Source organism: Micropterus salmoides, unplaced genomic scaffold, assembly GCF_014851395.1.
Source record: "Micropterus salmoides isolate LMB-PRFRI ecotype aquatic unplaced genomic scaffold, ASM1485139v1 Ms_hic_scaffold_13, whole genome shotgun sequence".
Lineage (NCBI taxonomy): Eukaryota > Metazoa > Chordata > Actinopteri > Centrarchiformes > Centrarchidae > Micropterus > Micropterus salmoides.
The window spans coordinates 16693657-16710385 of NW_024040374.1; the positions used below are offsets into that span (position 1 = coordinate 16693657).

A 16729-nucleotide genomic window follows, 5' to 3' on the forward strand; every position below is an offset into this window, starting at 1 on the left:
GAGGATGTTGAGAGAAACAAATTTTTCACATTCAGCCACACTGGGGAGGGAGACGAAATAGGTGGAGCTCTGTTTGTATTTCTAAAAAGCATTATTGTCCCTGATGGTGTCAAATACTACTGCAAATTCTTTGAGTGTAACTGGAATGTTGTATGTTTATTACCCCACTATAATCATGTGACAGAACTCCATTAATTTCTACTAATTTCTTAATTGCCAAAAAGTTCTAAAAAAAAATGCTTATAAAAAGTATATACAAACTGGAGCTCTTGTGTCTATTCAGCCTGTGCCAATTCCCTATAAATAATTCTTGCAATTTAGGACATTGTTCACTCAAACATACATACTCTGATTCTGAGCCAAAGTGTTAAGTGTGCCAAATGTATGGAGGAGGATGAGCTTTCAGTTTTCTAATCCTAAAGAAAGGCCCATCTACCTCTCGCTGTGTGTTTCTGTTTCTCCAACAACATCATATGTCATATATTTCACATGCTTGTGTGAGTCTACAGCCTGTATAAGCAACAGAAGAAATCAGTCATTTGACCTACATTCATTTTGCATGACTTCATAATTGCTTCTGGCATGCTGACATGAACTGACAATCATAATGTAAACATGTAGCCTATTAAAAATGTAGTAGCTGTTTAGTCTACCTACAAACAACGTTTGAATTTAAACAAAACAGAAGTTGAATTTAAAATATTGAAAGTATGTCGATGGGAAATTTACAGATTTTAGTTGGTAGCATAGGGATCAATAGGACATCTAATTAAATATTTTGTAACTCTTAACACCAAAGTCAGGATTTGTGTCAAAGTTTTCACCAGGGGGCAGTGAAAGTTCCATGAATTCTGCGCAAGCACACTTCAGTGACAATTGCAGGAAGGGACTTTGGGGTCACTTTATCCATCCATCCAGCTTACATCGGGCAAAAGGCGGGGTACACCCTGGACAGGTTGCCAGTCCAGCGCATCCTCCCTTATAATTTCTGCAGATTAAGGCAAAAACAATGAAATGAAAGTAAGGAATGAATGTGAGGCCAGAGCATGTGACCAACTGGTTCATAATTATGGAGAATCTTTGATAATGTAGCAGTTGGCGTTGTTACGGGATTGTGGTCAGTTGTGGATAGCACCACTGTTCAACAGTCTCTCCGTGGTAGGGGTGTCAACAAGCCTCCAGTAATGCAGAGTTATGTTTCACTTATGCTAATGCCTGTTAGCTGATAGGGCTGACATTAGGTTTTCGAATACTGCAGACAGGGCACTTTAAGTTTGGACCATTTCAGACCCCATCTTACCCATCGACCAATGTATTATTTTCAGTTACAATCTTATAGTGTGGCCAAATGTTTAAATCATATGGATCCATTTTTGTAAATTTCCATATAATATCGAATTAAATTGCTTTAATTGTCCTCTGCAAAATGTCATTTTGAAAAAAAAGGGTATTTTTTTCTCACATACAAAGGCTCACAATGTGCCTTTAAAGCAGCTTGGTAAGAGTGTGTCCTGCTCCGTCTACAGGGACACATGTTCTGTGGTGGAGTTGCTTTTTCTCTTAATAACAGCTGGGAAATTGTGACATATATCCCTGTATTCTATACCTATGTAGTTGAAAAGATAAACTGTTAAAAAGCTAAAAGCTCACTAAATAAATAATTCAGTATCTCAACATTAACCTGTTCAAAAGGAACAATACATAGAAATCTTAAGGTGAAACATCAATGTTACATACTGCTGTTTGCTTGTCCTCGGAGTATTCAAGAGAATAACATTACAAAATGTCTGTTTTTTAGCTTGACCAGTCATTTCAGCAACACTATTTTAACCTCAGTTAACCTTCTGGGCAAAAGAAAGGGGCATCATAGGGTGTTAGAGTTCATCACCTATGTGGTCTGGTCACCGTCTAGCTGAGTTAGCCCTCAGCAAAAACACAACAGAGAGTCAGGTAAATAGACTGTTGTCCAGGAATAGCAGACTCAGTGGCATTTTTCTCTATCAATGCAGACATTATGCCTTTGTTGTAAGCTCAAATCAACAACACCAGTATCACCATGTGCACACAGACAGTCAGACACAACAAGTCATGACACAACAAATCTAACAATAATGATGAAAATAAGCTTAATATTCCAATACATTAAGAGAAAAAAACTAAACACATTATAAAACACATAAAGTGTAAAACAATTTAAAATGTTAGAAAACATTATGTAAAATCAATGAAAAGTAATTTTTAAAAAGTGTGTTGTTAAAAGTGATTTGAAAACAAGAGTTTACAGACCTGATCTCCTCAGCAGGTTATTCCACAGTCTCGGAGCCCAAATTGCAAAGGCTCTATCACCTGTGAGTATAAATCTGCACCTATAGGAACAACCAGGAATGACGCATCTGAGGATCTCCAGGGGGTGGGAAGGGCCATAGGGCACTAAAGGATCTGCCAAATGACTTGGGGCTGGGCCTCTCAAGGCTTTGGAAGTAATCAGTATCTTGAAAATAATTGTGAAAGCAACAGGTAAGTAAGCCAGGATTGTGATGTGATCATGTTTCTTAGTCCGACTCAAAATAAGCAGACTACGTAAAGTCGTGATTTATATGAGTGCCTAAAGAATATACTGTATGTTAATGTCATTAATGAGAAAGAGTTTTTCTCGTAGTGGCATTAGGATGTTTTGGTAGTGAGCAGACTGAGAGGAGTCAAAGATGATTTCCCCTGATATTTTGCGCAGTGTGTGTATTAAAGTGGAAGGACAGTCACAGTTCACAGAATAAGCAGGTGGTGGTCTGATATTTATTATGAACTGTGTCAGTAGGGGTGTGGACAGCTGGCATTGGTGTGTCCATCTACCACCACATGATACAGTTTTGACCTGCTGAGCCAGTCTACTGGGGCTTCAGCAGGGGTGTGGGGTGTGGGTTGTACCACCACAAAACTATTCACAGGGGTGTCAGGGCTGAGCTGCAGCAGCTGAAGCGAAGGCCTAGTCTGACTCAGGTTAGCTGTCCTTACAGTGTTGATGAGTTGCCACAACTGTGGTGCTATTTAAAGCAGTCTCGTTGTTGTCCCCGATGCCCTGCAGGACTTATAACAGAGGAGGCAGGAGCCCCTTTGCCCTGAGAGTTCATAGAACAGACCCCCACCCAACTTACACCTCAAACTGAGCAGGAAGTGAATAAATGACGTGATGAAAAGAGCCTCTCCAAAACAATGAAATGTGTGTATGGTAAGGAAGGAAAACGTAAAGTGGAAGCTACATGCTAGCACTAAGCTTGAAGTAAATTGGCTGGCAGTTTGTGTATTATATTACAACTATTCTCATTTTTATTTTGTACACGTTAGTGGAATTATACGCACCAGTAGGTTGTTCTAAGCAATGTCCTTCCAGTAGTCTGTATGTTCTTTCATTCAACGAATCACACATTGTTTTCATTTCTTTCTCTTCCAAAGATTTTCTTCCTCTCAGATTTCACTTCCATGTACAGTATTAGCCTTAGGTTTGGCCCTCTTGTTGGGGGCTTTCCCAAAGCCTCAACACCTCTAACTGGACACTGCAATTAGGTAACATTTGCTGGTTATCCTGACATTTACCATTAACCTGTAAAGTAGAGCTTTCAAGTGAATCTTGTTATACAGTAGGCCAAACAAGGTTTTCAGTATATGTCGAACGGTATGATTATTTAGGCAGCGCAGAAAAATATCTGACAGCAAGATCAATCAAGGCTTTAGCATGCCACCTCTCAAAAATCTCTATAACATTCCTAGAATACTTGAGTGGGAACTTTACTTGGTGGGTATTCTGCCTGAGGCCTGTTTGGTCAGTGAGTCAGCAGCTGCGCTTGGAGCCATTAGGGCAGACAAATGTGTCTGCCGTAGGATTTCTATTTACATCCGACCACAATGAGAGAACCACTTTCTCATCTTAGTTAAAAAGGAATGTAATGCATCGGAACTTGGCAGTTTAGACTGTAAAATGGATATTTCCTAAAATGTGGTTAGATGTGACCATATTGAAAAACGCTCCTGCTGTGATGGTATGAGTTCTAACCGTCACTGCATAGCAGAACGGCAGCAACATCTAGGTTAGGTGGAAAAAAACAAAGGGCAAGCTGGTGTCCCTCTTAACTGATAAGTTGGGAATCTTGGCTGGAACAGGCCAACAAGCAGATAATGATAATGTCTGTCTGCATTTAGTTAGACCAGAACAGTATCCAGTTTCTTTTGTACTACCAGACAATCTGGCTATGCTTATCTGGCTATTCCATTCCTGGTAAAAACAGGGAATTGCAAATGCATAATGAAAGCATGGCAGGTAGGTGAGGGTTTAATAAACATGCAGTAGGTTTAGGCCTACTTTAATGACACTCGCTGAACTGCACAAAAACTACTGGCCTTTCACATTGATAAGCCTACTGTAGGAAGAATTCTGGTCACTGACTATTGATCATAAAGTAAAAACGTAATAATTGCAAATACACATTGGGGCTATTGTGGAGGTTTTAAAGTGATGTAATTTAAAAATATCACTCAGGTCTTTGTAACCTCATAGGCCAGTAACCTGAATGAATACAGTAAATCAGTTCAAAGAATCACTACAAATTAACCGTTCACAATAATAGGCCCTATCAGTCCGTACAAAATGGTTAAAGACAATTATAAACAGTATTTATGCAGCTGCGACTGCAAATGGAAGAGACTGTGTGGGTGCGTGTGTGTGTGTGTGTGTGTGTGTGTGTGCGCGCGCGCGCGCGCGTGCACGAGGCAACAGCTGAACCTGCGGCAGGCGCGTGCGGAATGCAGTATCCGGTAGAAAGTAATGGTACTTTTATGGAAACTGCAACCAGCAGCCAGTCGAGTTGGTTCACCGAGTGGTCGTATCACGGATTGTCCTGCGTGTCACTTGTTCTGGTTTATATCTACCCAAAGGATTAAAAAAATAATAGGCCTAAATCCAAACCAGGAGGACGACTGCACGCTAAAAAGGTATGTAGGAAAAGTAAGTAAGTTATGGTACAACCATAAACAGTCTGTTCAGCATTATGTAGCAAGGACAAAGCGACATGGGTTTAATCAAAAGTTCAGTTCATACATCGTAATTTAGGCTGACATCAGGTCCATCAGGCATCCTGAAGTGTTAATCAAGATTTTCTTTTGAAATGGTGGTTAGTTACTTACAGGCAGGCTGAAGTTAGTAGCTAGTTACAAGTAGGATAAACTCAATCATTCTGATAGGCCATAGGAGTTAGAATGATAAATTAACACGTTAATCTCTGTGTATATGTCAAACGTTTCTGACACACTGTCATGATAGGCAACCTTGTGCCAGCTAAGTACAGAAATACTCCAAACCAAACATCACCACAAAAAACCCAACATTACTCTTGTAACTCGATATTCCAGACATGACATTGTCATAAAGACCTTGACCTTATTCAGTCAAATTTTAGATTTAGAAGATTTATGAAAGATTTTTTTTAATAACCTAACATTTTCACTGTCTGTCCGAATAGAAAGTTAATACCCTTCCAGTCACAAAGACGTTCTTATCTTCTGAGTCAGAACATTGTGTATCACTGCACAATAGAAGAAACACTTTCGCAGGCTGCACTAGGAAAATGGCAGGTGATCTTAAACAGTTGTCAGTTTGCTCTGTCAACCTCCTGACATTCACCTCCTTGTTACTAGGCTCGAGGTTGGGGGTGAGGGGATTCAAAATGAACAAAGTCAATAAGCAACCTTTCATAAGGAATATTTAGCAATAAAACAAACAATATGAAATCAAATGTTTTTCTGGAATTTTATTGTTATTCTGCCTCCAAAAACTCAGTCAGCGACAAAAGCTCAAGACATTTAGTAATACACATGTGATTTATCAGAAAACACGGTTGATTAATTTAAAGTGAAATGTAATTTTTGTTCTAGATTGTGTTGTAAAGCTGGTTTCAATGGGATGGGCATTTTAAGCTGACCACGCCAGTGAAGCCTATAGTGGTCACACAAGGTGGACTAATTGTTGACTGATTAGAAATTTTAAAATCTCTCCAGTACTGTAGGAATTTATAAGCTACACTGTGGCACACCATGCATTTATACTTGTATTCCATTCAACACTTAAATGGTCAAGCTCCTGATGAGCAGCCCCACGATCACACTCTGATCTTCACACCTGAATATAAAACGGTATTTGAGGACACTGATAAACAGCAACAGTTTTAGTGTGGGATGACTAACAGTCCAAACAGCTCTCATTCATCCAGTTGTCTAGCTCTTAGTCTGGCCATTTTGTCAAGGGTCTGTGGGGCGACATGTAGGTGCCAACTTGAGCTCTTTCCAACTGCCTATCACTAATCAGAAATAGCCATGATCACATGTCCTGGACCCACAAGTGGGCTATAAATAGAGGTCAGCATGCAAGCTTCCACTGCGCTCTTTCTCAACACACTGGGAAGTGGGGCAGCTTTCTTTGCCCCTAGCTTTGTAGTTAAGAAGTGCTTGTCACGCATATAAATGGCAAGGTAGAGGATCTATCTTCAAATGGCTGTAAATTGGTTGCTTGATAATCAACCGTTTAAATGGATACATAAAACATAAAAAAAATTACAGAACAAATATAATTATACAAATTAACTGAACACAAAAAACATGAAAGACTTTCAAAATGGCCACGTTTGCTAAGAAACGTGAATCTTGTCTGGCATCGTGACTATTTAAAGGGTGCACAAATGCAGGCACTGGCCACTAACAAGTTCTGGTGACAGCCAACGAATGCTTCTTATATCCCGCAGTGAAACAATAAATACATCAGCCTATTTTAAAAATGCATTCATTTGAAGTCTTAACCTTTTCATTTTTTTTCATTGCCAATCAATGAGAAGCTTAATAACATTTTTCAAGGGGCATACATCCTGCATTTAAAAAAGAAATTCATCTGATCACTCAATGAAAATGTGATTGTTGATGTCATATGGCCAAATTTATGTTGCACGCTAAACTTTTGTGATGTGTAAAGCAGATTGACAATCAATCACTTGTGCATGATGCAGCAAGAAAGTGAACACTTGAACCATTCCTCCTTTGCTTTGCAGGTAACATTTTAACAGAGCCTGTTTGACAACTTGTCATTGTGGTGCAAGCATGACTGAGGTGGCGCAGGCTGCGGCTGTAGTTGCACGCGATATGGATGATGTCACAAATGAAGACGAACACAACATGAGCGATGCAGAAACCAAAGAAGATGATGTGGCAGTTAGTGAAGATGAAAGCGAGAAGACGTCACACGTGGATGACAAAGCGAGTAGTGAGACTGACAAGACGCACATGAACGGAGTGAAACACAAAGAAGAAGTTAACGGTGTAGCACAGGACACAGAGAAACAGGAGGATGAGCAACCTGGCACAAATGAAGATCAGAATATTTCTGATGTGACACTTAAGAAAGAGGTGAGTGAGCAATTTAAGTGAATAAATACGTTTTTGTAGATTTTTGTGATTCTCATCCATATGAATATTGCCCTTCACAGAAACCGTGTGCCCCTGCTGCCGCAAATAATTTAATCTTATCATCCCTCTCACTGTTTAACCACAGAAACTCCTCCGATCCAGAAAGCCAGTGACCAGAAGCTACGTGCCAAAGCTGAACAAAGACAAGGGGGATGTGTCAGGCAAGTTTGAGGCCATGCAGAAGGCCAGGGAGGAGCGCAGCAGGCAGAGGCACAACGAGGAGCAGCAGAAGAGAAAGCAACAATATATCAAGGAGAGAGAGTGGAGTCGCAGGAAGCAGCAGGTCAAAGACACAAAACCACACTAACCTCCGACCGTGACCTGCATGGCATGATGACGCATGACAAGGTGACAAGGCCACCAGTTTGAGTGAGAATTCACTGTCTTTTAAAAAAAATTTAGTAATCAGTAATGATCATTTCATGCAAAATTCAACGTTGGTTTGTGCTTGACTTCATAAGATTATTATTAAAAAATAAAATAAAATTGCAGTTTTAACCCTATTAATGTGCACAAGGAACAGGACTGGACGCCACTGGATCCTCCATAATTCTAAACGCATGTTGTGTCGCCAAGCATTGTTCAACTCATTTAACTTTTTTTAAAAATGTAAGCTGCATACCAAATATACTAGGTGGAATTAAAGGAAAATATATGTAAATTAGTACTGGCACAAAAACTTGTATAGAGCCTTCTGTGGCTCCAGAGGGAGCTGCATGAAATCTGATAAATTGCGGTTGGTGCAGAAGTTTTAAAAATGAAGGTAATCTCGGGGGTGTGTGGAGCTAGAGAGAAGTGAGGTTACCACAATTCAATTCAATTCAAATTAGCTTTATTGGCATGAATGTGTAACAACAACATTGCCAAAGCATCATACATACAACATAAGAACAATCAACCCCATACATTTCATTATTATCCTTTATCAACACATCTCTGTAGCCCACTCCTCATCTCTTGTTGTGGCTAGGAGCTCAGGCTCCTGTCGACTGTTGAGTTGCATTGTGGGTAATATAGGCAGCAGGTTTTGACAATTTAGAACGTGTTGAAAAAAACAATACAAGACATTATTTTTTGGTTCTGCTGCATCAATTTTGATCCTTTTCTTTTTAAACGGTCCATTGTGTGTCTTACAATTTTATAGGAGTAAAATGCTAAATCAGTGGAGTACTCTTTTACTTGTCAACGATTTGCCAGTGGAGTAAAAAAAAACACCAAAAGTTATCTGGCTCCAAATCAAATGTGATGATTTCACTGTAAACTGAATACCATGGCATTTTGGACTGTTGATCAGACAATACAAGTAATTTGAACACACCGCACTGGACTGTTGATTTATCAACACATCGTGAATCAATAGACAATTAATCAATAATGAAAATAAGCTTTAGTTACAGCTCTTATATAAAATGATAAATAAATAAAATAAATTAAAAATTTTTTCATTTTATCAGAAGAAACTAATATGAACATATGTGATAATGACAAATATTTAAGTGACTGAGTAGCAGCAAACTTTAAAGGGGATGGACAGAGATCAAGAATTCAAGGTTAAGACAGCTTTTCTTTGAGACCGACTGTGGTGAAACAAATGCAGTGATATGGTGTTATGTGAGTGGATTATCAGTGACACTCTGTAAGACAGAACAACCTCCCTGTGCACTGCCGTGCCATAGCTGGCCAGGCTCGGACACCTACGCTCATCTCCTTTCTGTGCACCAACATCATGGTCCAATCAGAGGTCCACCTGCAGGTCACATGACCAGGCTATTAACAGGGATTAGGCCCATGTTCTTGCTGGGACCAGCATGGCTCCTGAGTGGCAAAGGAGATGATCCCAGCTAAACCGTAACCTCACCACCGCTCTCCTTCTGATCCGCCACAGATAAAAGAACTACTCGCTTCCAGTGATGAGGAAGAAGAGCTGAAGCCAGCAAAGGTAGAAAAATCCTACGTCCCCAAAATTACAGGTAAGGCACACAAAGTCATGCAAAGGGTAGGACTGATGGATATTCAGGGAGGGATCTGGGAGAAAGAGGAGGCTGATGGCTTGTGTTCTGCTCTGTGAAATCTTCAGGTAGCGTTAAGGGGAAGTTTGCAGAAATGGAAAAACAAAGACAAGAGGAAGAAAGGAAGAGGATGGAAGCAGAGAGGAAGAGGAGGGAAGCTCAGGACAACATGGAAAAGGCCAAAATAAAGAAGGAACTGGCCAAGAAAGCAGCTGAGGTTAGTAAACCTGGGGTGAATTCCTTGTACATGCTTTCCCACTTCCCAGTAAGACTGGGAAGTGGGAAAGCATGGACAGCGTTCTGCCTTTCTAATGAGAATGTAATGTAATGGAGTTTGGAAAATTATGTCATGTAAATCAAATGAATATTTCCAATCAGTACAGCACAGATAGAATGAGTTGAAAGGAGTTTTGAGGCTTATTACATCTTCAGGTGTATTTCTTGGGAATGGTTACGTAAGTATTCTTGTGCCAGATAGGCAATTACAAGCAATTACCTGCTACTTCTTTGCTCTAATTCTGCTCTGGTACAATGAGAACAGTCAAACTTGTAATGACGTTAGCAATGCTGTACAAAAATCTTGAACAATACACTGTTGTAATGGTAGTGATTTTATTCAGCTTTTTATTTTGAATATGTCTTTACAACCTGCCTTTATCATCATCAGTGACACCACCGAAGAGACCGAGGTCATGTCCTTTGTATTTAACGGAGGGGTGGATTTCAGGGTTTTTATATTCTACAATTAAAACATTATTAACATAAACATTATTTAGGTTTTAAACCCAGTGCAGTAATTAAAAACCTTCATGTTGAGAAATAAAACGGTTACACATTATCTTATAATTTCCTTGCATGTTTCCTGTAAAGACCTATATAATGATTATATGGAAAATAAACACAAAGGTTTGAAACAGTTATTTAGTTTAGCTGGTTCTTTTGAAATGAGAATAAATTGTTGATTTTCAGATCAGCTAACTTTGAAAATAGTTCCATTGACACAACAAATGGAGACCTCTGTTTTGGGGGCTGTGGTGGTATGTAAAATTCTGGTGGACACTGACATAAATGGACACTGTCAGCAACACCATTCCCCACAAACATAGTTTCTTCTAAAGGGTTACCCATTAATGTGAAAAAGTCTACAACTACATTAACTAAAGTACTTTCATGTGTATTTACTTTTTGCCTGTTAGGTGCAGTGGGTCACACCCCCATTTGCCATCTTGCCCTATTACTTATTTCTTTATTGCCCATATATGAAAAAACTAAATTATGCTTGAGATCTTTTATTAGCAATGAAGTACTGTCTCAGGTTAAAATGATCCTGTTTAAATGTAAGGAAGCACTTATCTGATGATCTAGAAACAACTGGAACAGCACACCGACAGTGCTACCAGGCATAGAAAGCATATGACTGGCAAGTGTTTCACACACCTTCCAGTGACCAAATTAGCTCCAGACCTCCTTGCTGTGACTGAATTAGACTCGGCTATCTTAGACTGACACCCATACTCTGACCTACTGCAAATGGTGATATTAGGAGAATAGAGATTTAAAAGTACTCATTATGCAGAATAATTTCCCTGACCATCCTCTAATCTTTGATTTTTTTGTGAAATCTTTGGATATTTTTACTGTGAATGAAACTAAATGAAACCAACTGAGGGGAGATATTTCTTTGGTGAAACTGCTATGTGACAAGGGCAGCCTAGTCAGACAATTTTTCAGTGTCACTAGCCTAAAACACTGGGAACCACTGGTTTAATATTTAACAATGCTTTGTATTTTATACGCTTATCGTGTTAATTATGTCAAACTTGTGAAGCAACTGTTATTATTAACTTTATCTGTCAGATAAGTGGAGTAAAAAGTTTAATATTTTCCTCCGAAATTAAGTGGAGAAGTTGCAGTAAAATGGACATACTCAATACAGACAATAATTACTTTCCACTGCTGTCAAACTCTTGCACATAACTTGCCAATATGGTCTATTTTTCATCTTTCATTTAATTGAATGAATTCCTTACTATTTGCCTTTGTAATAACCTTGGATAATCTTTCATCATCAAACATCTTTTAGGAAGGAGATGACACAATCCTGGTGCGGGTCGTTCCAGCAAAGTCATCACGACCTCCGGGCAGGATCAAGGTGAACTTTGAAGACATGGAAAAGAATCGAGAGGAGGAACTACAGAAGAAGGCAGAGGAAGAGAAGATGAGACGCTATGATGAAAACAAACGCTCCTTCAGGGATGCTAAGCGGCTCTCAGTTGTTCAACAGGTAGGAATATGAAGAAACAAACATTTCTGCTTCAATTAGATCTCGTGTCGGGCTGTTTGCAACCACCTCAACAATTGTAGACGACAGTTGAACAAAGTCTACTGCATTCTCACACTCATGTGGATTTAGGATGAAGAAGAGAAGCCTTCGGAGAAGGCTCTAGTGACACCTGGAAAGCTGAAGCTGACATTTGAGGAGCTGGAGAAAGAAAGACAGGAGCAGAGAAAGAAGCAGGCTGAAGAGGAAGCCAAACGCCGCCTGATAGAGGAGAAGAAAGCTTTTGAGGAGGCCAGGCTGGGAATGGTAAACAAACTGTTACTTTTACATTTAAATGCAAAGTTGCAACTTTTGTAAATCACTTTAGTTTTGCAATACACTACATTTTAGAAATAATAATACATGTAAAATATTTTACTTTCCCCTTTTTTCTTTGTATCCTGATACTAACAAGCAGCGATATTGATTATTGTCTTCGGATTCCTTTTTACACTTCATAATTGATATATATGCATTTGTTGTATAGTGAATTTTTATGTTTGAACTGTTGTTGAGCTGGCTTAATTAGTGCTTATAATACGTGTTATCAGGGAGAAGACAAGGAGGATACTCAGGCAGCTCAGGAAGACAAGGAGGAGTATCGACCTGGAAAACTGCGGTTGAGCTTTGAAGAGGTGGAAAGGCAAAGGGTGGAAGAAGAGCGCAAGAAAGCAGAAGAGGAGGCCAAGAAACGAATGGTGGAGGAGAGAAGAGCTTTTGCTGAAGCCAGGAAGAGCATGGTCAATACGCTACCCATAAACAAATACAAAATTCAATACAAAAAATTTGATTATTAGATTATGAAAATTCTAAACATCTCAGTTTGTAAACATGTCTGGTGGCAAGATCATTATAATTGAAATATCTTAGATCACATATGTCCTTAATTAGGGAAGTACGCTTATTTGCTTTCTGGTGGAGTGTTAGATAAGAGGATTGACAACACTAATATCTTTATGAGCCTTATGCTAAGTATAAGGTTACAGCCAGCTGCCACTTGGCTTAGCTTAGCAGAAACAAAGCAGGGGGAAATTGCTAGCTAACTTGGCTCTGTTGAAAAGTATCAAAATCCACCTACCAGCACATCTTAAACCTCACTAATTGAAAAGTTATATCTCGTTTTTTTAAAACTGTACAAAAAGTTTTAAAAACAACAATTCACCGTTTTATAGGGGGCTACACTATGTGCTGGACTATTTCGTGGCTAGAAGCAGTAACTTCCTGGAATCTGCGTGGGTGCTCTGAGCCAGACAAAGTAATAGTCTGGCTCATAACCCCTTGTAAAACAACAGGTTGTTTTTGAAATTTACAGTTTACACAAACAGGACATATCGTTTTAATTAGTGGAATGTAGAGGTGCTGGTAAGTAGATTTTGTGCTAGCTGAAGCTTTATTGGACACATATGAGAGTTGAATCAATCTTCTCATTTAAGTCTCTTTCAGAAAGCGAATAAGCCAATTTCGTGAAATGTCTGACTATTCATTTAAGGTAGTTTTCACTTGAGCTAGCGGTCCTTTGTGCAAACGTCCCACAAATAAGAGCAACCTCATTTTGAAAAGTTACATGAAATTGGCAAAATATGATGCTTACCTTGTTGTTGTGTTCTTACTCAGCTTGTAGATGAGGACGATGAGGTGCTAATGGCCTTATTGAACCTGGAGGGCAGTAAGCCCGGGAAGATATGCGCCAGTTTTGAGGAGTTGGAACGGCAGAGAAGAGAGGAAGAGCAGAAGAAGGCAGAGGAAGAGGCCAAGAAGAGACTGGAAGAGGAAAAGAGGCTCTTTGTTGAGGCCCGCAAGAACATGGTAAGTCTACATGGCTCAGTGACCAAAAATTATACTCTGCATGTATTTTGCTGATCATTTACATGTCAGTAGGTTCTGGTGCGTAGGCTTTCAATTAATTTGCTGCTGCTGAGCTGCTGAGTCTTCCCTTTTTAAAGAATAGGCAAACCTACGTTATAACAAAATTTTAAACTGCCCAAACACACATACAAACTTATTCATATTTTATCATTATGTCTACGTGTAGTTTCAACAGCATTAGTTAAAAAAAAAAAAAGTTATGGCCAAAGCAATTGTACATCAAAGTAACACCTGTTTTAACTCTTTATTTTTTTTTTTTTTTTTTATTTTTTTTTTTTTGAGAATTCTGACTCTGGATGAGGATGCATCTTTTTTTTTTTTTTTTCACATATTGTATATCTTTGTGATGGGCTCAAATGGTACACCTGCATTGCTGTTCCCCTGTCCAAATTATTTCTTTAAGAGCCCTGGCCTGGATCAGGAAAGGTCTGCATATGGAGATGAAACAGTAAGATATTTTTAATTTCAAACGTATATATTTTACATGAAAGTACACGGAAACAGTTGGTCATAGAGTAAGCTATTATGAATGTATTCCCCGTTTGTACAAATGCACAAAGGTTTACAGATTTTGTGTTTTTTTTAATGCATGTTGTCTTTAAATGTGCAACAACAAGAATGGCTGCTGCTTACTGTTTGCTGGTTTTATGACATTTTTGATGTTGGGTAAGTAGTTGGACTTGTTGGACAAGGTGCTCTGTTATAAACTGAAGCCACCACTGACCAACATGGACATAACACTTGATACAGTCAGTTAGTTCACTCCCAAACCAAGCTCTCTGCCTATGTGAGTACAGGCACTAGATGAGGAAGAAGGGATGGTGAAGAGTGAATCTCAAGAAGCACTGCACCCTAGAAAACTGGAGATCAACTTTGAAGAGCTACTGAAAGAGAAGGAGCAGGCTGAGAGGAGACGCAAGGCAGAGGAACGCAAAAAGAAAATGGAACAGGAGAAGCAGGAATTTGAGCAACTCAGACAAGAGATGGGCGAGGTCAGTCTGGAACAGGTGGAAATTTATGTAGCCCATCTTTCCAAATACACCTTTTGAGTTCTCATAAATTACATATCTTATTGCAATGATAAATGTAACCTTCATTCCACATTGTTGTTACTTTTTCCATCGTTTACGGACTTCCCACAACTGATCCCACAGGATGAAGTGAACGAAAGCTCAGATGTTGTGAGCAATGAGTATGAAGAACTGACCAAGCTCAAGAGGACTGGCTCCATCCAGGCCAAAGACCTCAAGTCCAAATTTGAGAAGATCAAGCAGCTGACTGAAGATGAAATTCAGAAAAAGATTGAGATGGAGAGAGCAAGGAGGAAGGCCATTGATGATGAAATTAAAGAGAGAGAAGCTGAGCGGTTCCAGGAGGTAAGAGTATACACATGGTATACAGGGATGTGAATTTTCCAACAAGCCATCAATAAATCAAGATATAATTGCTGTGTTTTTCAGGAGGATGATGAAAGAGAAACGACTCCAGTGAGGCCAGAGGAGTCACCTTTCAAACAGAAGGTGGACATGCGAGCCAGATTTCAACAAATGGCCAAAGCCAGAGAGGAGGAGGAGAGGAGGAGAATAGAGGAGCAGAAGCTGCAGAGAATGCAGTTTGAGCAGCAAGAGATTGATGCTGCCCTCCAAAAAGTAAATCTCCCACGTTCATGAAAATATATGCATGAGAACACAGCAAGAGTTTGGATAAGGGTTGCTTTGACCCTCAGACATTTTTATTTGTCATCTGTTTGCAGAAGAAGGAGGATGATGTGGAGGACGAGGGTAGCATCATCAATGGCTCTGCAGCTTATGAAGATGAGGAAGAGCATGCCAGGTCAGGCGCCCCGTGGTTTAAAAAGCCCCTTAAAAATCAATCAGTGGTGGACTCTGAGCCAGTTCGGTTCACCGTTAAGATCACCGGGGAGCCCAAGCCGGAGGTGACGTGGTGGTTTGAAGGAGAGATGCTCCAGGACTGTGAAGACTATCAGTATATAGAGAGAGGAGAGACGTACTGCCTCTACCTGCCAGAGACCTTCCCAGAGGACGAGGGAGAGTACATGTGCAAGGCTGTGAACAGCAGAGGCACTGCAGCAAGTACCTGCATCCTCACAATAGAAAGTAAGGCCACCTTGGTGTGATTGCATGCCTATGAAGTGGATCGCATGCTCCAATTCCTCGTGAACTCAAGCTGTGTGGCAGATGTGGATAACTGCTCTTCTGTTTCTTTCTTGCAGCTTATGACTACTGATACCCTTCCATGTTCAAGAAACTTTCCCTGTTGTCTCTCACTCCTTTTGTAAAACTTCGTCCCTCATGGTATGGTCAAACAACAGAGGGAAGAAAATAGCAGTATGCTTGGCATTCCTAAGGGAGGGATACACAACATACACACACACACACACACACACACACACACACACACACACACACACACACACACACACACACACACACACACACAAAAAAGCAAGATGTTGTTTACGTATTGTTCAAATGTAAAGCTGCACTCCCTGTTAGAGTAGGATGTCACCTGTGCCAAAAACAGACACCACTCTTGTTCAATCTTTTTCAAAAGTACCTTCGCTGTGAGGCCCTTAAGATATTTATACCAGCCTTTTTTAAGTATCATAACACTGTATTGTAAATATCACACTTTATGGTCCATACATGGCAAACATTATGCTGGAGGCATTGAAATGTGAAAGCTAAGATATCCTTGTGTGGTCATTTTGAAGAACAAGATATGGGAATATCAGTAAAACATCCCACATGCTTGCTTTGGTGTTACACTACTGCTCAACAACTTCATCAGTATTAATTAGGATTTCATCTTCTGTACTCTTTGCCATATTAGTAAATGGAATTGTGATACTTTCCTGGTATTATATTGAGGAGTAACATGTTAGTCATCACTTAATTGGAAATCCACAGTGAAGGATCCATTGGCAATGATTTGACATTACAGGAACAAAACAATTTGAACTCATGTGTACATCCTGATTTTCAATGAAACTCTTTAGGTCCAGATTAAAACT

The 16729-nt window shown here is 39.6% G+C and overlaps 1 protein-coding gene across 5 annotated transcripts; it reads left to right on the forward strand.

The window, feature by feature from the left end:
* Positions 1-4821: 4821 nt before the first annotated feature.
* On the forward strand, positions 4822-16135 carry nexn (nexilin (F actin binding protein)). Of its 5 annotated transcripts, XM_038715832.1 has the most exons (15): positions 4822-4983; positions 7086-7440; positions 7586-7783; positions 9386-9470; positions 9578-9726; positions 11593-11793; positions 11923-12096; positions 12381-12569; positions 13444-13635; positions 14099-14143; positions 14493-14687; positions 14850-15071; positions 15156-15344; positions 15449-15812; positions 15929-16135. In XM_038715832.1, exons 2-15 carry the CDS (start codon positions 7135-7137, stop codon positions 15940-15942), a joined length of 2523 nt encoding a protein of 840 aa, XP_038571760.1. In that variant the 5' UTR covers positions 4822-4983; positions 7086-7134; the 3' UTR covers positions 15943-16135. The 5 variants fall into 5 exon arrangements, with proteins under 5 accessions (XP_038571760.1, XP_038571759.1, XP_038571758.1 ...); XM_038715831.1 differs by lacking the exon at positions 15929-16135 and having other exon boundaries at positions 15449-15847; XM_038715830.1 differs by lacking the exon at positions 15929-16135 and having other exon boundaries at positions 4822-4996; positions 15449-15832.
* The last annotated feature ends 594 nt before the right edge of the window (positions 16136-16729 follow it).

Bases quoted from the DNA above. Each gene is read 5' to 3' on its own strand.
- nexn (XM_038715831.1), top strand. From the start codon at position 7,135: ATGACTGAGGTGGCGCAGGCTGCGGCTGTAGTTGCACGCGATATGGAT. The intron at 12,097-12,380 runs GTAAACAAACTG...ACGTGTTATCAG, and splicing joins AGGAGGCCAGGCTGGGAATG to GGAGAAGACAAGGAGGATAC. The intron at 14,144-14,492 runs GTAAGATATTTT...ATGTGAGTACAG, and splicing joins CTGCATATGGAGATGAAACA to GCACTAGATGAGGAAGAAGG.